This window comes from Eptesicus fuscus, chromosome 14, assembly GCF_027574615.1.
Source record: "Eptesicus fuscus isolate TK198812 chromosome 14, DD_ASM_mEF_20220401, whole genome shotgun sequence".
Taxonomy (NCBI): Eukaryota; Metazoa; Chordata; class Mammalia; order Chiroptera; family Vespertilionidae; genus Eptesicus; species Eptesicus fuscus.
In genome coordinates this window covers 61,642,434-61,663,051 of record NC_072486.1, presented here as the reverse complement: position 1 = coordinate 61,663,051, position 20,618 = coordinate 61,642,434, and the positions used below count along the sequence as shown (strand labels likewise).

Genomic DNA, 20,618 nt, shown 5'->3' with positions numbered 1-20,618 from the left:
GCCAGACCGAGCGGAGGGCACACCTGTGGTCGGTCAGCCATCTCTGGGGTTGGGGCGCCCATTGGGTGGTCAAAGGGGAAGGTTAGGATTTCAGGGATCTGTTATCTTTTCCTGCAGCATTAACTCGCCAGAGGAGGACTTCTGTTGCAGAACCTGGAGCCCAGTGTTGGAGGGGGGTGGGGGGGGGAACTGTCTGGAAGCAGTGAGGTGCTGGTGGGGGCCAACACACTGAAGGTGCCCCCTAGAGGAGCTTCTGGGAGAGTGACGCGCGTCCCTGCAGCGGCTGCGGTGGGCGGGGCACTGCGGCGCGGTGGGCGGCCCGGGGCGGGGCGTGGGTGGGCGCTAAAAGCCGGCGCCCACTGGCTCCGCGCCGCCGCGGCAACCAGCACCTCCCGGCGCCTCCTCTGCGGCAGTCGCACCTCGCGCCTTGCCGCAGCGCGCCCGGCTGGCGGGTCGCTGCTTGCCGCGGTCCGGGTGGCCGTTCGCCGCTTGCCGCGGTCGGCGCCGCCCTCGCGGGCTTCGGCGCCCGTGCTCCGGCTCGGGGTGCCGTGCGGCATGGGATAAGACGCTGGCTTGGTGCGCCGAGATCGCCTCCCCAGGTGGGTGCGCGGCCGGCGAGGGGGTGTGGTTGGGATCGGCTCCGGGGTGCTGGCTAACGGGCAGGGACTCTGTCTCCGAGCCGGGGCGGCCGGCCCGCTATTCCCGCAGCGGAGGGAAAACCCCAGGGGAGGCTGGGTGGGGGACCCTCCTGCTCTATCTGCTTGGGAGGGGATGTCTCTTAGGCACACAGAACTTGGGATCGCCCCGATTTAGGATTTCTAGAACCCGGGCGCGATTTTAATAAGATTTTTGGACCTCGGGCATCGCCCTGGCGCGATTTAGGGTTTTGTAGATTACCCACATTGCATTGGCGCGATTTGGGATTTCTAGACACGGCGTCGCCCTGGTGCGTTTTAGGATTTTTAGATCCGGCCATTCGCTCTTGCGCAATTTAGGATTTTTAGACCCCGCCGTCGCCCGTGCGCGGTTTAAGATTTCGAGACCCCGCCGTCGCCCCGGTGCGATTTCAGATGTTCAGACCCCGCCGTCGCCCTGGCGCGATTTAGGATTTTTAAGACTCCTTGATTCGGAATTCTAGACCGGGTTTCATCCTGGTGCGATTTAAGACTTTAACGCCGGACATCATCCCGACGCAGTTGAGGGTTTTTAGAACCCAGCGGCTCGTCGGCGTGATGCAGAATTTCAGGGCTCTGCCGTGGCCGCGGTGCTGTTGGGCGTTCAAACCCCAGGTATTGTTGTGGCGCAATAGGATTTCTAGATCCGGGCTTCGCCTTGGCGCGGTGTAGGGTTTTAGCAGCAGGTAGCGTCCTGGCGCGGCTTGTGATGGCCAGACTCCGGCACTGCCGTGGCGCAGTTGACGATTTCAAGTGCCCGGTGTCGCCGCGAGGTCGGTTGCCGCAGAGGGGCGGCCGGGACGTGCCCGCGTTCATCGTCTCCGAGCGCAGGTATATCTGAGGTTTCAGCAACGGGAAGCCGAGTGAGAACGGCGGTGTGGCCAGATCGCCGTGTTGCACATGGACTGCTTGCACTAGGCTGCAAAGTAGTCCCCAGTCTCCCGCGATGTGCCAAGGTGGGGTTTGGTGGTGGTAAACGTGTTTTTCCTATTTACAAGACGAAGAAAATCAAAGGCTGGGAAAGGTGGATTAATTTCCAGAAGGTTTGTGCTGTGGTTTGCCAAATTTATTCTCTTGACTTGTGGCTCGTAAAATAATGGCGATTTTGGTTAAAAAGGTTTAATCCATTTTGCTGACTGGCTGCGAGGTTGCGTCCCTACTAAAAATCCTACAGCGTCATTAGGGGCATTTTCACCGAGGTGATGACGACAGAAAACGACTTCCCAAGAGGTAGCTTCTTGGCTTTCTTGGAGTAAAGGAGAAGGAAATGTGTGTGTGTGTGTGTGGGGGGGTGTTCAGGAGCTGAGTGTGTAGTCGTCCCCCCCCCCCCCACTGGGTGGGGGTGCTCCTTCTGCCCGCTCCTCCGGTAACCCCTCCCTGGCTCTCTGCTGAGTCATTGCAGATATCCGGCTGCTGGGACCTGAATGAAGGAGAGAAGCTGGGGATGAGGCGCGATGAAATGCGCCCCTGAAAAATGGATGAGCTGGAGTGTAGTACAGATAGCTCTGAGGAAAGGACCATCTAAACCTAATGCTTTTTGTCATCTCATCTTTCAAAGAGATACTGGGATGCACCCTACCACTATTGTGAGGTGAAAACTGAGATGCAGTCGTCACGTCCCAGGCATTTAAAAAAATTGTTTCTAATGTTACTTTGAAAGGTAGAACCAAATCATTGCCTGGATTTTTTTAGGGACAGGTACTTTGGGGTGGGGGGGGGGGGGATTGCCGTAATGATACCTACAAGATTTTTTTTGTTTGTTTTTACCACCGTGGAAACACGGGCTTATTTATTTTAGAGTTAAAATATGTTTTGTGATGGGTAGCGATGTGGCCAGATTACCTGTAATATGGTGAAAGGGCGTAGGTACAGACACAAAGCCATTTCCACCTGAGCTTTGTCAATTAATTTCTCTTATTTATAGCTCTGGATTATTTTATTTTTTTTTTTAGTTTTAGAAGGTATTTCCATTCTGGCTATTTTGAGAGAACTTCCATTCTGCTGATAATTCTTTCCCTGACAAGATAGAAACAGGGGAAACTGTTTCTAATTCCTGTTCAGCACTCATTGTTGTTATGGGCAGGTTGACCTTTGACGTCCTGGGTGCGCAAACCCTGCTCCTTTCAATGACAAAATCAATTCCCAGATGTTGGGTGTGAGTCCGCCTTTTTTTTTGGGGGGGGGGAGGGAGGAGGGAAAAGGGGAGTCCTAAGAAATTCAATAAATGGGAGCTTCCTCAAGAAAAGCAGAAATGTAATCTGCTGCCCTCACCTCTCAAGAGATTAGATATTTGGGGTCACGACAAAGCTGCTTATGTTGGAATATGCAGTGCCCCCATCTTACTTCACCGCCTCTTTGCCCCATGCAGTTTCTCCACACAGACGCAGATAGTAGTACTAAACAGGGTTGCACTGGGGTCAAATACTAACAAATCAAGAGCAACTTTCTGCTGAAGGACATGCACTATTACTATACCTATATATTTTAAAACATTGGTTAGAAATATATAGGGTGGGGGTAGAGCTTTTGACTACCTGTGAGGGAAATTATCTCCCCCCCCCCCCCTCAGGAAAAGCCAGTGAAAAGGTGCGCCATTGCACTTAGAACGCTTCCTTTTATTTTACATAAAAACCTCTCCAGTGCGTCTGGAGAACAGCACAGGGAGGGGCCGAGTGATTACAATGGGGAGAAGAGGAGGACGGTTACATATTAAAACAATATATTTTTCCTCCTGGAAATCAGAATGGTGAGCAAATATGGTGATTGCCATAGCAGGCAGAGGTGCACCTACGCTCCTCTTGGAAAATTTCCCGCCATGGTTCATAGGAGGGCAAGAAAGTCACCGCATGGCACAGCAATTTCACCCCGTCTTACCTGTTGGGGCTTGTGGACGTGTGTACAGTGTCACCTGACTGCTTACCCCTGGTCTCTGATTTTCCCACAGGATGAGGGAGTGGTGGGTGCAGGTGGGGCTTCTGGCAATACCCCTGCTTGCGGCCTATCTATACATCCCGCCCCCCAAGTTTTCTCCTGCTCTTCACTCATGGAAGTTGTCGGGCAAGTTTTTCACCTACAAGGGACTGCGCATCTTCTACCAAGGTAAGAACAGGACTGTTGGGCCCCTGTGCATAGAGGCCCCCAAAGGTCCCACTTAGGTACTTGTTTTGTGTCAGCTGGTCTCTGTTGGCCCTCAGTGATGGAGGGGAAAACCCCGTTTTTCCAGGAAGTGTGCTTGAAGGAGTGGACGAAACCCCTTGATAGCAGGGAAACGGGAAATGCCAAGAAAACTGCTGGGAGGGCGCAGGTGGTAAAATTGAGATTTCAATCTCTATAGAACTGACCTTTTACTATAATTTTTCATAGCCAATTTGAATTGATAGGCTTTTTCCTTTGGAGCGCCCCTAGTGTCGGGAAATATAAACAGTATTCATAGGTAAAGCTACCATTGATTGTCTCTCCCCCCCATTCCTGATTTCATTTTGTTTTCTATCAAGATTGTTATATGCATAAATAACTATGATTTAAGTCTTATACCTTTGTATAAATTAATGTGCTAATGATAATTATTGTTATGACTACTACTTACCAGTAATTACCATATGCTAGGCATTGAGTTATATTTTCAATATTTATTAATTCATTTAATCTCTGTAACAGTAATTGGAGATAGGTGCCATTAACCTCATTTTATAGGTAAAGAACCCGAGAAACAAAATTGGAAAAGATTTCTTTTGGGCGGGGGTCAAGAGCAATAACGAAAAATGTTTGTCATAAACCGTTTTTCATTATTGCTCCTGACCTCCTCTCATTTGCTGTCTTCAATTAAGTAAGTATATAATTTTCTTTATATTGGTCATTTAGGTGGTTTCCAATTTTTTAATGTTTTAGTTAACATCGAAGGGAAATCTTTATATATGTGTTTATTTTTTCCTTATATTTTCATACTATACTACTTGTAAATAGAATGATTTTATTTGCATGGATTTAAAGAATAAGATGTATAGGATAAAATATAAAATTTTAAATTGCTTCTAAATTATTTTGCAAACCTTATTTTCAAATTCTCATGCCATTGGCAGTATATGAATATATCAGTTTTAATCTAATGTTATCAGCAATAACATTATTATTGCTGGTAAATGTTAAACATTTAAATAATACTATTTAAATGCTTGGCTAATTTAAAAGATATTTATTAAGAAATGTTCCTATTTATATTGGCTAATCCTATTTTATAGTTAAAATTTTACAGTAGTTTGAACATGATGCTTTTGATATTGGGTTTTGATATTTATATCCTCTTTGGGAAATAAAAGTGCGGGACAAACAATATAAACTAAGGTACAAGGTTGAGGAAGAGTTGCTATATTTTAGAGAGTTTTGTGAGGTCATTAATGATAGGGTACAAAGAATTTGTAGTTTATATATTGTGATCATATATGCTTAACTGTGAAAGTTTACTTTTTAATGTGAAAAGCAATTTACATATTAATAACACACAATAATGGGAGAAATACTTAAAAAAAATGGGTGAAATCAGGCAGACTTCCTTTAAGTATTTTCATATAAAGTGTCCTATTTATATTTTTTTAATATACAGATTTAGAAAAATCAAATGCCTATTTTTACCTAAAGGGATAAGCTTGCATTTTAAAAAGAAATCTATTTTTAATATTAATGAACGTGGGCGGGGTTTCTTGTCCTTTATATCACATTATGTAGATTTTATTATCTTCGAGGTTATTTTTATAGGGAGTTGGCCTGACCGATCTCTCTCCTTCTTCCCAGACTCTGTGGGTGTGGTTGGAAGTCCCGAGATAGTCGTGCTTTTACATGGCTTCCCAACATCCAGCTATGATTGGTACAAGGTAAGGAAATCAGACTTTCTAGGTCCTACTACGTCTTTGAAAGTCCAAAACCAAGGATTTTGTTATCAGCACTGAAAGGCTCTTACATATTTGAATTGCTTAATAAAATAGGATTAAAGGTAGAATTTTTTCATTTACTGTAAGGGAGTAAAAAAACTGTTTGGCTGTCCGGAAGGCTCATCGCCAAGTTAAAAATGCTAGATTCCTCCCTCAATAGAGATTGATTATTAGGAATAAAGCACTTTGCAAGAGGATCATCTGCAGGCCTGTGGATTTTCCCTTCATTGAAGTCTGTTTGTTAAGCTGAGAAAGGGATGAAACCCTTATGCTGCTGTAGGTTGGAGGGGAGGGGCAGCATCAGAGAGAGCTAACCACCCCTTTCTTTCTCGTAGATTTGGGAAGGTCTCACACTGAGGTTTCATCGAGTGATTGCCCTCGATTTCCTAGGCTTTGGCTTTAGTGACAAACCGGTAAGCAGCTTCTGGATGGGACCGTGTTGAGGGACAGGGGTGGGTGAGATGCAGGGGTCAGGCCGCAGACAGATGTGCACTCCTGACTGCATCCTGTGTGTCTGGCTTCCTTCCCCTAGAGACCACACCACTACTCCATCTTCGAGCAGGCCAGCATCGTGGAGGCGCTTTTGCAGCATCTGGGGCTTCAGAACCGCAGGGTCAACCTTCTGTCTCACGATTATGGAGACATCGTGGCTCAGGAGCTTCTGTATAGGTGAGTGGAGCGGTTTCACTCATTGAAGATGCTGGGAAAAGTCCATTGTTCCTGGGGTCTTTCTAGCCCTTCTGCCTTTTGGAAGTTTGTCTTCAGCCGCTGCACTGGTGCAAGCCCACTCACTCCGATGCATTTGCCTCCTGTTTCCAGGTTCAAGCAGAATCGCTCTGGTCGGCTTACCATAAAGAGTCTCTGTCTGTCGAATGGAGGTAATTGCCTTGGCGGTGGTGGGTGGTGGGTGACGAGGGCCACACTTAGATATCAGTGACACCTAAGTGGCACTCTGATGGTATGATTGCACACAGACAGTTTAACTAGGGGATCTTTACCTTTTTGATGCTATAAATCACTTTTGGTGGTCTGATGAGCTCTAATGATCCTTTCTCAAAATAATGTTTAAAAAATATATATATAATAGGATTACAAAGGAAATTAATTATAGTGATATTCAGTTTATAAAAAGCTGTGTTGTAAATATGTGCTTTTAAAAAAAAACTGATTTGACAGAAACATCCTTCATTGGTTGATTCTTGTATGTGACCCGATGGCATACGGAGATGACGTTCTAACCAACTGAGCTATTCCGCCAGGGCCTAGATGTGTTTTGTTTTTGTTTTTAAGGACCTACACCTCCTGAAAAATCCCTGATTTCTTTTTCTGCCCCAGTCATTAACAACACTGTTCTGAGGCACGGAAAGAAACACGAGTCAGAGCCTCGTCATCGCAGTATGGATGACCGTGTACATCATTTTCCCCGTACCCCGCCTTTACAATCTGAGAGTAATCCCAGCGGGATTTAATCTGTTTGACCTGTTAAAGCTAGAATTCCATGGGGAAGGAATTAGATGACAATACTAATTTATTTATAATTAGTTTTGTAGCATTAAAGGCCCCAAAGGTGACAGTGAGTAGGGTAGTCTCCACTAAGGGACCTATGTTTGCCTTGAAGTTGCTGGAAAACGACTAACATAAGTCTCTTCTTTTCCTTCAGGTATATTTCCCGAGACTCACCACCCTCTCCTCCTCCAACAGGTTGGCTCCTCCACTGACTAGATCGTAGCTCTTAAGATTTATACTAACATATGTAATACCTTAATCAATAAAGAAATTTAAAAAAAGATTTATACTAACATAAACAATGCTGGGACCTTCGTAAGGGCCATTTCTGTTGTAAAAGGCCGCAGATAAAATCCTTCTCATCAGTTTACATTAGAAGTTAGTTTTTCCCTTCTTATGAAAATATGAGCATTAGAGATCAATAGTATTTGGAGAAATACAGCTATCTCAAAGATTTGTGTCATCAAATCTTTGAGATAGCTGTACTTTTTTGTACAATTTGCTGGTTGACAAATTGGGACCTCAGTCTGAAGTTGAAGGTATCAGTTAAATGTCTTGGGGATTTAGCGACATGTAGAAATGGAATTTTAAAGGGAATTAGAAACAGTTTGCTTTCCATGAGAGAATGTGGGTTGGCAAAACAAAAAACTAAAAGTCAATGGCCAAGCCTTTCAGTAGGAGATTTGGCTAAAGTCTTTTTTTTTTTTTTTAATTCTTAGTATAAAACCCTTTTTCCTGGTTGTGTTCTCTCTGGATTCTTGATTTTTACTTATTTACTTATAGATTCTCAAAGATGGAGGCCTGCTGTCACCCATCCTCACACGAATGCTGAACTTCTTTGTATTCTCTCGAGGGTAAGTCATTGTCAAAGACAGATTCACGGCAGCCTGGGAACAAAGCTGCTGCCATTAAAATTCTGGGCCAAATCCTATGGTTTGATATTTTAAAGCAAAGGTGTTGGCCACTTGCAAGGGAAGGAGTAGATGGAATTCATAAATCAGTTAAGGTCAGTTAAGGGTCAGACTATATGACGTTCAAGGTTCCAATCATATTTGACATTCTGAATTCTTCTTACACTTACCTTTCTGTTTTTTTTTTTTTTTTGACTCTTTCAGTCTTGCCCCCGTCTTTGGGCCATACACCCGACCCTCAGAGAATGAGCTGTGGGACATGTGGGCAGCGATACGCAACAATGATGGGAACTTAGTTATCGACAGGTAAGAAATAACCCTTTGCTTTGGTTTCCCCGAGGCATTTTTTTTTGGGGGGCGGGGGAATATGGGATTGCTTGTTCTGTTCTTGGCTGGCTCTACCGTCTCAGAAGAAGGTTGGTTATGACTTATGAGGTACACCAAAAACAGTCATGCTCTGTACTTTCTCTGAGGAAAGAAATCCAGCAGAGAGTGAGCCCTGAGGTGAAGCAATGTGGTGCACACAGTTTGCAAAAACAGCTGCAAATTCTCATGCTAATTCAGTTGTAATTGCTGATTGGCTTGGGCAAATCCTTCTTTGGACCTTTTAATATTAAATGCTTCAACATGTCTAATCACAGTTATGAAAGGCATTTAGTGCCTTCCTCAGAGTACCAGTCTCTTCCTTTTTCACATCTCTTCTGTAGCAACAGGGACTGGAGGGAGATTTCGCTGTCTTGTACCAAGACTTCCCACGCCTTGGTTCAGATGCTGCCTTCCCAGAGGGGCTAGAGGTGGTGATGTCCATAACTACTCGAGATAAGGCCAGTCCTTTGGCCAGCTAGGTCAGTGTAGCTTCCACGGCTTTAACTGATGGCTTTGCTGGGAATTGTGAGGGAGAGAGCGCCATTCTTCCCTCCCACCCCAACTCGGTCCCCAGCGGGGGGCATACAGAAGGCAGCCGATCAATGATGCTCATCATTGATATTGCTCTCTCTCTATAAAAAAAATTGCAAAACAAAACCCTCTTTTAAAATTTCCACATACTTCTCCAAAATGTAAAAAGCACTTATGAAACTCAACTATCACCTGTTAGAAATAATTCCTGGAGTTTCCAGGCAGAATAACTAGAATATATGAGTTTGAGTTCTACAATGTGGCTATGGCAGCTTGTCATTGTAGGAGAAATTCTCCATTTTATCTGTGGTCAGATGAAATGCAGGGAACGAAACTTTGTGCTTAGGAACTTCTACACTTGGAACGTTAGAAGTAGATGTCAATTTAGCGATCGTGTAGTTCAGTTCTCATTTTTAAAGAGGAGGAGACGGGTCAAAAGATGTGTGTTAGACCTTTGAGTTACAGAACTAATTAGTGGTAGAGGCACAATCTGCACCTGGCCTCTCATTACACATAACCCAAGCTAACTCCCAGCCTCCTACATCCCAGTTCCTGTTTGACGAACACTAAGAAACATAGATTCTCACGTTGGTAGTAGGCATGATGACTGCTGCAGCTACACGGAGGTTCATCGTAGAGGTTAACAGAAATGAGTAAATGCAGCCGGCTAATCCCAGGCATGCCAAGTTGCTTCTGGATTAAAACACATACGGGGTTCCTTGTTGCTCATGTCAGGCCTTTGCACCCCTCTAACCATAAAAGTTTCTTGTCCTCCTGCTGATTTACCTGTCCTATAGTCTCTTACAGTACATTAATCAGAGGAAGAAGTTTAGAAGACGCTGGGTGGGAGCTCTTGCCTCGGTAACTATTCCCAGTGAGTATTTCTGTATTACATCTTGATAGGAAAACGGAGGGACTAGGGTTAAAATAATTGCCTGATTTAGCACATATAAATAAAATAAAGACACCAAACTAAATTTGCATTTCAGGTAAACAACAACTACTTTTTTTTTTTTTTTAAGGAAAAGTATGTGCTGTGCAATATGTGGGACATTCTGATACGTAAAAAAAAACCAAACAGCTCAGCCAGTGTGGCTCAGTGGTTGAGTGTCGACCTATGAACCAGGAGGTCATGGTTCAGTTCTCATTCAGGGCACATGCCTGGGTTGCAGGCTCAGTCCCCAGTAGGGGGTGTACAGAAGGCAGCCAAACAATGAGTCTCATCATTGATGTTGCTCTCTCTCTTCCTCTCTGAAATCAATAAAAATATATTTTTAAAAATCATTATTTGAAATGCAGCTGGCCATGCTTTATTTAATCTGGTGACCCTCTCCAACATCTGGAGCATCGGTGGCGTGCTGTAGAGAAGTATATAAAGCACTGAGATACTATTGCTAAGGTTAACTACCATGGCACGGCCTGGAGTGGGAGTTAGTCACTGGCAATGCACAGCAGGAAACCAATCTATCACATTAAATGCTGAATTCTGGGACAGAAGGCTGTTTAAATTACTAATCAAGAACCTATAGGTGGTTTCTGCTCACTTGTCCCTTAATTCTTACACATTTAAAAAGAAAAAAAAATCGGTGCTGTGTCTCACATATAAAAGTTAGAGTTCAAAAACTGGTGGATTTCAAATGTCAAGGGTCATTTATTGCTAAGAAATAGACTTTAAGGATGACAATATCCTGGAGTTAGGGAGAGAGAATGCTGCTCGGGGCTGGAGGCTGGCTGTGTACAGAGAAAATGTCCCAAATGGACTCAGTTGTCAGCTTATTCCCAGAAGTTTCTTATAACCTACTTATTGAAAGCAGCTAGATTTTTATCATAACATAATTTCTTTAAAGAAAATTTGTTCTGGAGGAGTAATTTTAGTCTGGGGTAGAATAGATGTGCAAGCTATTACTAATTAGTTCCTTTTCTCGTTCCCAGTTCATTTTATCTACGGGCCTTTTGATCCGGTGACTCCCTATCCGGAGTTTTTGGAGCTGTACAGGTGAGCCTCCCTCAGGGGCTTCGTATTGTTAGTTCCTCCTCCCGACAGCGCTCTGGCCACTGTCTCTGGCCTCAGTGGCTGATCATCCAGGAGACGTATGATAAAGGATGAGCTGGGGAATCTTATTCTCACATAAATGTAAAGTCAGGAAATAGTTATACATTCTCTTGAGTTATACAGCCTGTTTTTACTGTATTGTATATATATGTATAATTGTTATACACTCTCTTGAGCCTGTTTTTACTGTATATATGCTACATAATCCTAGGTGGACAGGTAAGAAAATGCTATCATGCAAACTAAGGAATGGAAGTGCGTAAACTTGATAAAAAATGTTTGCTGTAGTCTCATTGCAAAGCCGGCTCAATGGCATCTGCAGGGAGAGATGGAGAGGAGCTCACAGGAAAAGTGCCTCCTCACTGGTGGTCATTTTCTCTAGGTACTTCCTCAGAAGGTTGGAAATATGAAATCTTGACTGATTTTGTTCCATAAGATTGTTCCATCCTTCATATGACCTAGTAGAAATGACCCAGTAGTAAATAGCTTGCATTTAATTTTCAACAAAATACCCTCTCTCATCTGCTCTCGCGGTTAAGGAAGATCTTTCGTTATCCTTACCTGGACAGTGGTCCATTTATTTGATGCCTCACGCTTCTCTAAGGAGCTCGAAGTCACCCTGCTTTGACATGTATTGCAAAAGTGTTTTCTTTTTAAGTTGTTGTCTGTTGGCTCATGAACATGTAAAACCTAGTCTGTGTATGGTCATAAATGGAATTGGCAAGCTTACCTAAGACACAATTCCAAAACAGAAGCTGAATAAGCTCTTTGTTGGTTCCTTCCAGTGTGGTATGTCCACAGGGACATTTACTAGGGCTGCCCACTGGCTTACCTCCTCCCCCTCCCTCCAGCCTCAAGTTCACCTACATGCTGTTCTCTTCCACTAGGAAAACGCTGCCGCGGTCCACAGTGTCGATTCTGGATGACCACATTAGCCACTACCCACAGCTAGAGGATCCCATGGGCTTCTTGAATGCATATATGGGCTTCATCAACTCCTTCTGAGCTGGAAAGAGTAGCTTCCCTGTATTACCTCCCCTACTCCCTTATCTGTTGTGTATTCCATTTAGAAAGAAATGCCCCAAAGAGGTCCTGGCCACCAAACACTTCTCTCACAAAGGTCCACCTGACTCACATTGGTGAACAGCATATAGGAAAAAGCCAGTTGAGGCTCTGACTAAGGGTGACCTGATAGTCCACCTCCCATTCCTTTGACATCTGATCAAGTGTATGGCCTTGCCTTTGTGTTATTAGGAAAGTCTGATGAGCACTACTACTCACGGATGCAGAGAGACATATATTCTTTTGCATAAGACTTTTAACATGTCTGTGGACTTTTCTGAAATACTTAGAAGTGTAATTTCTGGCCCAGCCCCAATTGGAATCTTGTAGAACAGAATGAGGAGAGGATGGCTGCTTCCCTCTCCTTGAATGGCTTTAAGGGCACATGCTTTTTTGTTTTTTAAGCAGCTTCAGGAGAGAGTGAGTCTCCCCTGTCATAACTTTGGCTTAGTTTCATCAGCTGCATCTAATTGTAGACATTTTGTTAAAATAGATTTTGCTTTAAATAATGCAGCTTTACATAATGCAGTATTCTAAGTGTACTTTAAGACTATGATTTACTGACACGTGTTATATCTATTTTAGAAGGGTACTACACCAGCAGACACTCACTCTGGCAGAGTAGTGAACCTTATTAAACATATTTGACTTCTGAATAAGTTAAGCTAAATCCAAATTTAAAAAAAAAATTTCCTAAAAGTCACAGGACATTAAAGACCAACAGCATCTATGCCAGAGATTTACTGTTATTAGCTGGAAAGACCCAATTCTAACAGCAAATAACAGTCTGCTTCTTCATACCTCATTGCTTCGAAGCACATCCCTCCTGAGCTAACGTGGAGGGGAGGGGAGCGTTGTGCAGTCCCAGTTCCCACGCTGAGTGCACACGGATTCCTTTTGTTACGAGTGCTTACTTCTCACTGGTTGTCTCAGAGAGGCTTCCTCATGTAGCTCTGCAATTCCTGTACTTTACAGACAGGAAAGTTCCAGAAACTTTAAGAACAAATTCTGAAAAGGCCTGTGAGCAAAAGGTGCTGAATACTTTTTTTAAAGTCACAGTTTTCATTGTTTTAGTCAAAGTAGGATTAGGTGATTATTTTAAATTCTTTTTTTTTTTTAAATTAGCAACTTCAAGTATAACAATTGAAAGTGGAATAAGTGTTTATTTTCTATTAATAAAATGAATTTTGACAAAAGTGGACTCTGCCTTCCCCTCCCCACCACCCCTCCGGGATAAAGTTTTCCAACATTGCCAGGAGCTTTCAGACACATCACATTAAAGAATAGAATGAAGTTGAGCAGCTGGGGTATAGGATAGTATTTGCTTTACATGTTCACCCAAAGCTGTACTATCACACCAAAGTCGACCAATGGAACAAAAAGGAAAAAAGACAAAAAAAAAAAAAAAAAAAGAGAGACATGCACAAAGACAGACGTTTGCTTGATCTGCTGGCTCAGGGCCAAACATTTAATTTGCTTCTCCAGAATCATTAATCTTTAGAAGCGGGATTCTGGGAAATTCATGCCATTCGCCTAAAGCCCACCGACAGTGAAGTACATCAACTTCATCTTGCCCAGTAAACACTTATCCAACAGAAGCCAAGATAACATCCACAGGTGTTTCCTCTTTGCTTCTGACAGTCACCTGCATGGTCACTCCATCCGCTAAGGCCAGCTTGGCCCTCACCAATAAATCATAGCCACCTCTGTATACACCTGAGAGAACAAAGTGAGGAAAACCATATTGAGAACTCAAAACAAACCCTGGTGAAATTTATCATGCTCTGCTTGCATTTCCTTTCTATTATTTTAATTTAGCTTTGTGTTTATGGTAGGAATTGCATCCTACATACAAATTTGAAATAACCTTTTATATTCCCATGATACCAGGTACATAGAAGGTATTTAAGAATACTAGTTTGGAGTACTCAATGGGGAGGTAGTGGCACTAGTATCCATGGGAGAGATTTAAGTAAGCATTTTAGGCCAAATATACATCTTAAAAGAACAAACTAAGGATAGCATGCCAATTACACAGCTAAAACAAATTGCTCATGGTGACAGGGCTTCAAACCCTAATGCATACAATGGGACAAAGGCAGGGCATGAAATGCCCAGGCACAGCCCTGCCTATTAAACTGCAACAGAATAAAGGGGAAATCCGATAAAGTTCCTTACCTGCCAAGTAGAGGGAATGGGAATTCTTATTCTCAGGGACTTTCTCTGACCTTTCGCATGGCTGCATGCCCAGGAATGTAATGATGTTGTTGACGGCTTCTGTGATGACAAGATTGAGGCAACAGTATCAGGAAAGGTCAGCACGGGGTCTGCCTCTGCACCCTACGCACTGGGAGCTGGGGCTAGAAGGGTGGTGCCACAGTGGACGGAGGCCACTGGACTAGAAACTGGTTGACTCAATTAGATGACAGGGTCCTGGCCTTTTAAGTGACTTAGTTTATGCAGCATTAAACCAAAGTGTTCTTCTGGAATGATACATATGCCTCTTAGGTTTTACACTGCTGTCAGGCAACACATTGATAGCAAAATTGTTCTCACCTTGAAGAGTTTTGGTAGAACTGAGGGCAAAGGTCTCCTGTTTCTCAAAAGTATCTCCTACTTCTTCCCAGGCAGCAGCAAAGTTGGGCTTCAGAACTTTCTGAATGTGGTCAGACACAGTCACTTCAAGATCTTCCAGCTAGTGGGCACAGGCAGGGGTCAGTAAGCGACAGTTCTTTCAGTACAGGACAAAGTGGGAGGGGCTAATTAAAAGGGTGTTATCATCCTGAGATGCGTCCTTTGCAGGAGCCTAGGAAAAACTATCACCAAACTAGTTCAAGTCCCGTAGTCTGGATAAATCTAGCGATGTAGGCCTTAGCAAAGAAAAGCAAGAAAATATGGCAAAAGCTATATTCAGATCAACATCTACACCCTTGAAGTACAAAGCAGTCACGTGGCCACACCTAACCATCAAGTTCAAGCCATCCAGGGCCTTCTGAACTTAGCATTCACTAACAGGTTGATATTTTGTCATCTTTTGCCTGCATTCTATGAAGTCACTCAGTCCATGATGTAGCTACATTACAAGCAAATTAAAAGCTGCTCAACAAAACAACCCCAATACTTTAAATAAAGCTCATTGATCTCAATGAAAATCATGTACATATTTTCATCTTGTAATTATCCCTATTAAAAGACATAGAAAAGGGTGAGTTGTTTTAGTCAGGAAGTAGTCAGCCTCACTTCCCTGAGGCACGACATACTCCCACCGCAGAGGAGGGTTAGTCCAGGCCCACGCAGCTGTAATGTGAGAAAATAAAACCCCCTTGGTTCATGCCAGATGTTCCTAGAAAAATGTTCCCTTCAGACAGAAGTCAGTGGTGCAAGGGTGTCCAGGTGTCTCTGTGCAGGCGACACTCACCACGTACTCGTCGTCATACCCCTCCTCAGTTGGAACCCCAGTGTCAGGGTCACAGTCCCGGACAGTAAACTTCATGGTGCAGCTAAAGGTGCCGGCAACTGGAGGAGAAAGAGCAGGCAGGCCAGTGTCAGTGGGCAGCGCAAGCACAAAGCTCCCCTGGCAACGGAGGGAGCACCACCTGCACTTGGCACTGTGTTCTGTATCATCAAGCGAAGCACACACCACGGTTTCCAGGGTAGTAGTTCTTAAAAGCGGCCTGTATACTGGTCAAAAGGCAGTCTCACCAAGTACCATTTTAAAATCCACTCCCCACTGTGGGTTAGAATAGTACAAAAAAGACGACATTGGCAAAACTATTTTCGTATTGGTATAAAGAAAGCAGCAGGGGAGTTACTTTGGGAGCTTTCTGCTGTGCTTGTCAAAGGGGGACTACATGTGGAAAATGTAAGAACCACTACTCTAGCAGCTGACAAAGCAAAAAAATTTGGATAGTAAAAAGCACACTGATCATTAACACAAAGCACAATAGTCTAAGTATCAACAGATACTAGTTTTAGATTGTGGGTCCACAGATCACCAGAACGAACTTGCTTTATGTCAACTTTCAACCTGCAGTGAAATAGGTCAGCAAGGAGGTGCTAGTATTGGTAGTGTCTTCAATGCAAAAGCAAGTGGGTAATTAATATGTTTTGAGATAACTGGAGGAAATAATTAGAAATGGAGGTAGGGGCACATTTTTGGAAAGTGAATTTCATGAAAAGGGGACTTTCTGAACTGCCTGAAGGGAGGGGATTTTTAAGTATGGGTGAATTAATTGGATCTCAAAAGATGTGAAAGAGCTTCAGTGAGCAGAGCAAGGTACATGAGCTAAAGGAAAGAGGCCAGAAAGGCCGAGGGTAGATGGAAATCAGAGATATGCTACTGAACAGGTGCTGAGAAGAGAGACTGTTTAGGAACATATTTGAAATACCTAGGAGACTAGATATTTTCCAGTAGGCTCTGGTGAGCTGAGGCAGTCCTGTGAAGAATAGGTCTGAATTCAGAGAACAAATGAATTTAGTAGAATGCATTGAAAATGATGGTAGTGAGTTGACCCATATAGAAAGAGTATACCTTTCAAGATGACAGAATCTATTTTTTGTTGTTGTTGTTAATCCTCACCCAAGGATATTTTTTCCCATTGATTTTTAGGGAGAGTGGGAGAGATAGGGCAAGACAGAGAGAAATATCAACGTGAGAGAAACACATTGATTGGTTGCCTCCTGCACGAACCCTGACCAGAGCTCGGGCTGGGGAGGAGCCTGCAACCAAGGTACATGCCCTTGACCTGAGTTGAACCCAGGACCCTTCGGTCTACAGGCTGACACCCTTTATCCACTGAGCCAAACCAGCTAGGGCTACAAAATCTATTTTAATGCAATAGGGGGCACTAGGGAGTTGATGGAAGAAAGACTGTGGTTAAATTAAGCTAGAGTTCTCTGCCAAGAAAGCAGGAAGAAGAAAGAAAAAGGTGGAAGTTAACACAGACCTGGAATGGCTCAGTTGAGGTATTTAAAACAATGAAAGGAGATAGAGGGGATTATGGTAGGGACAAAGGTCAAGATCAAATAAGAATGGAGAGGCAGGCCCAACCTGTGTGGCTCAGTGGTTGAGCACCGACCTATAAACCAGGAGGTCATAGTTTGATTCTTAGGGCACATGTCCTGATCAGTGATTCTCTCTCATCATTGATGTTTCTATCTCTCCCCCTCCCTTTCTCTCTAAAATCAATACAAATATGTTAAAAGAATGGAGAGGCAGGATAGACATTAGTAATACAAGATTATACGAACCCCTGTTTGGTTTTGATTAAGCAGGGAGGATACAGACAAAAGAGGAAGAGGAGTAAGGAGACAGGCAGGAACAATGGTAGATCACAGCCTCGGCAAACTGGTTGAATTTTATGTACAAGTAAAGACAGAAGATGCTATGTGTAAGTAAGAGAGAAGGAAATTCCGTGGTCCTTCTGTCATTCCGTGGTCACTAAGGAATGACAGAAGAAAAGGAAATATTATATAGTGGAGGGCCCACAAGGCAGGTGTGGAGTAGAGATCTAGAATGGGAACCCTGTCAGAGTCAAAAAAGGTCTAATTGGTCACCTTTTGGGTGTAAAGATCGTATTGTAATGAGTAATGAGACACTGAATAAGGAAGCAGTCAGTAGAGATGTTCCTGAAACTTTAGTGGCAAATTTTTAATGAAAAGATTTTGTTGATACAATGAGAGGTCACAGGGAATCGAAGGTGAAATCCAGTAAAAACTATTGGTAGCGATCTATCAATATTGCTAGAAAGGATGACTGACACTGGGTCCTGAGGAGAAGGGGGGTGGGAAGGGACCTTTCCATGGCAAGAGAACAACTTGAACCCTTTGCCACACAAACAAAGCCAGGCAGATGATGGGAGTAAGGGAAGGATGCGCTGAAGATCTACATTAAAACTGTCCTCAGAGATGAGGCTTTTCTTGTGAGAACTGACTGAAAGGAGAGGACTACTGAGGAAAGTGGTATGGAAAGAGCACAGAAGAGGAGAAGAGATGGAGGCTGGAAGCTCAGTAAGGGGAGAGGTGTGTGAATTAGGCTGGGGTACAGAACCTGCGATGTGGCAAATGGCGGGGAGTTGCCAGGTCTCAACCACGGGAAGGGAGACTATTTCTAAGTAAGAAAAGGAGGTTCCAGAAAGCTTTGCTGGAATAATAATTAAAGAACAGGATGTGGTCCATGGGGCAAAAGTCAGAAAGGGGGTAAAAGGGATAGGTCTGCACCAGGCTAACTGCAGCAGTCCACGCAGGTTGGGACTGAACTAGGAAGGAAATGCATGCATCTAGCATGTAGTGAATCAAGGGAGATGAAAGCAATGGAGCAATTTGTGCCAAAAGTGACGAGTCTATACCTACCAGGAAAGAGTGCTGAATCCAGGGGATGCTACACACACGGCAGGAGGGATGCTGAAGATAACATGTTTCTCTAGCACAAGTATAGGGGACAAGGAGAGGGATAGGAGAGCAACGTTAAAGTTGCCCTCAGACGAAACGTGGTCACTAAGGAATGACAGACATCAACTGGAAGAAGAAGACAGCATTCCTGGGCCACAAGTCATGCGGCAGTAAGAAAGAAAATAGACGAAGAAAAGAAAAGGAAATATTATATAGTGGAGGGCCCACAAGGCAGGTGTGGAGTAGAGATCTAGAATGGGAACCCTGTCAGAGTCAAAAAAGGTCTAATTGGTCACCTTTGGGGTGTAAAGATCGTATTGTAATGAGAAATGTAAGGAAAGAGAAGGATAGGATCAAGAACAGGAGTAGGAGGCAGTCACAGACTAGCTCTTCCAATCTGGAAGAAAACTTAATTAAAGGACTTGGGTGACAGGAACGTTTATAAGGAAGCTGACTAAGATGAATGCTGATGGAGTGGTTGCTGGAAGCTTTAGAGAGAGGAGACTTGACTTACTTAGGGGGTGTGGGTGACAGTATGTCCAAGTAGTTGACAGTATTGGGTGGGGAGTGGGGGAGGACTCTGAGGGGGGACAGCTGAAGCACTGTGCATCCATTCCTTCTGTAGAGAGATGGTAAGTGAAGGGATGACGTGTAGTTAAGTTATTGTAGTTTATTACATAGTGTGTCATTAAAACTGGTTGCTCTTAGAAGTTGTCCTGCTATGTGAGGATTGGCTAAAAGTCAAAGACATTTCCTAGAGAGACTTGTATGAAAATATCATAGAGAGAGAAGAAGTTGGAGGCTAGAATCTAAGAATGGAGTGAAGACAGAGGATTTAAGCTGGGGTGCAGAATATAAGGTGTGAGTAGGGAAGGGCATAACAGAGGGCCAAAATGAGGAACACTGGAAAATGGTAGAGTTGGCTGTTAGAGAGAGGTGAACTAAGCTAGATTAAAACCAAAGGAGAGAGAATGTGAAAAGGAAGTGACTGAAGAACTAGTGTTTGAAGGAGGGCCATGTGGGAATCTTATTTGAAGTAACAAGTGTGACCAATACAGCGAAAGGCTAAGGAGTCTAAATGGGATGGATTTCAGTCATGGCCAGTGGCAGGAATCCTGGATTGAACTGGGAGTGCAGATGTATTTAGAAGGGTGTGGAGGAAACATGAAAGGGAAGACTACTGAATCCATGAGAAATGACAAAGATGGTAGCTGAAAAAATAAGCAGCTGTGTAGGGAACACAGGTGCTTCTGTAGGGTCAGTCCAGGTAAAGAGTGGACGAGCATGAAGAAGAGAGGGCTTACTTTGAAGATTGGCAGTATTGGCAGGAAGGATAAGGTACCGTACTTACACCAAAGACTGTGATTAAATAAGAGAGAGACTGGCAACTATGTAAAGTGAGTACTACGTGAAGTGTTAAGCGTAGGTGGACTAGCATGGGCAGATAAGATGAGGAATAGAGTTTCCCAGAATGGGCAATCTTGTGAGACCTTATAATGACTCTATTTGGGTCTTAATGCCACACTTTGAAAAGCAGTATATATACAATGGGAGAAAATCGAAGCCTGAAAAGTAAAGGGAAGTTTTAATTAGGAGGATTAGAAGGAGATGGATTAAAATGAACCCTGATATAAAGCTAGGGTATAACTCTAAAGACACCAGGATAACTGAGTGGTGTGTCTGTAGCACTGATCACTAATGTGGGAGATGAATGGCTAGAGAACCAACTGAAGCCTCCTTTTAGTTAGCTGCCTCCTTTCTGTTAGAACTTCATCTCTTGTTCAGCTGATAGATGAAATTATACTACATGCAATTAAGATGGAGGGCAAACCACCAAAGGGTGATACAATGTTCATCATCAAATGCCACATTGAAAGTACCCTTAGAATTTACTCTCTCCTGAGAAGATTTTCTGAAGTGAGAGACAGTCACTGGGCAGAGAACCTGGCTAGGGAATGCTGTCCGGGAGGAGACTGAGTCACTGGAATGAAATGTACCTGGCAGCTAACAGAAAGGAGGCTTCAGATGAGGCAGTGCATTGCTTTAGGGCAAGAGAGGTAACAAGGGGAAGGGAATGGGAGAGCGACATGACAGCTGCCCCCAGATTAGAAGGTCATTTGAAGAAGGGCAGGTGTTGCCTAGAGGGGGAAGGAAGGCCCACACTTGGGCCAAAAGATGGGAGAGGAGCGGGTAAAGCTCC

The 20,618-nt window shown here is 43.8% G+C and overlaps 2 protein-coding genes and 1 non-coding gene across 4 annotated transcripts in view; 2 read left to right on the top strand and 1 right to left on the bottom strand.

Annotated features, from left to right (window-relative positions):
- The first annotated feature begins 382 nt into the window (after window positions 1–382).
- On the top strand, window positions 383–13,372 carry MEST (mesoderm specific transcript). 2 transcript variants are annotated; one of them, XM_008154000.3, is made up of 12 exons: window positions 383–599; window positions 3,619–3,773; window positions 5,463–5,542; window positions 5,935–6,012; window positions 6,132–6,268; window positions 6,419–6,477; window positions 7,260–7,300; window positions 7,889–7,959; window positions 8,221–8,322; window positions 9,711–9,787; window positions 10,846–10,909; window positions 11,854–13,372. In XM_008154000.3, the coding sequence occupies exons 2-12, from the start codon at window positions 3,620–3,622 to the stop codon at window positions 11,969–11,971; spliced, it is 981 nt and encodes a 326-aa protein (XP_008152222.1). In that variant the 5' UTR covers window positions 383–599; window position 3,619; the 3' UTR covers window positions 11,972–13,372. The 2 variants fall into 2 exon arrangements, with proteins under 2 accessions (XP_008152222.1, XP_054582447.1); XM_054726472.1 differs by lacking the exons at window positions 10,846–10,909; window positions 11,854–13,372 and adding an exon at window positions 9,936–10,108.
- On the top strand, window positions 4,407–4,484 carry MIR335 (microRNA mir-335). Its single transcript, NR_129129.2, has one exon. It is a non-coding gene; the product is annotated as a microRNA mir-335 (primary transcript).
- An 88-nt stretch (window positions 13,373–13,460) lies between the features above and the next one.
- COPG2 (COPI coat complex subunit gamma 2) overlaps window positions 13,461–20,618 on the bottom strand; it is a 184,763-nt gene continuing 177,605 nt past the window's right edge. The window contains exons 21-24 of the mRNA XM_054726471.1: window positions 15,447–15,544; window positions 14,585–14,723; window positions 14,207–14,305; window positions 13,461–13,744 (exon numbers count right to left, since the gene is read on the bottom strand). Coding sequence (XP_054582446.1) covers window positions 13,614–13,744; window positions 14,207–14,305; window positions 14,585–14,723; window positions 15,447–15,544 — 467 coding nt within the window. The 3' untranslated portion in view covers window positions 13,461–13,613. The remainder of the gene's footprint in view (window positions 13,745–14,206; window positions 14,306–14,584; window positions 14,724–15,446; window positions 15,545–20,618) is intronic.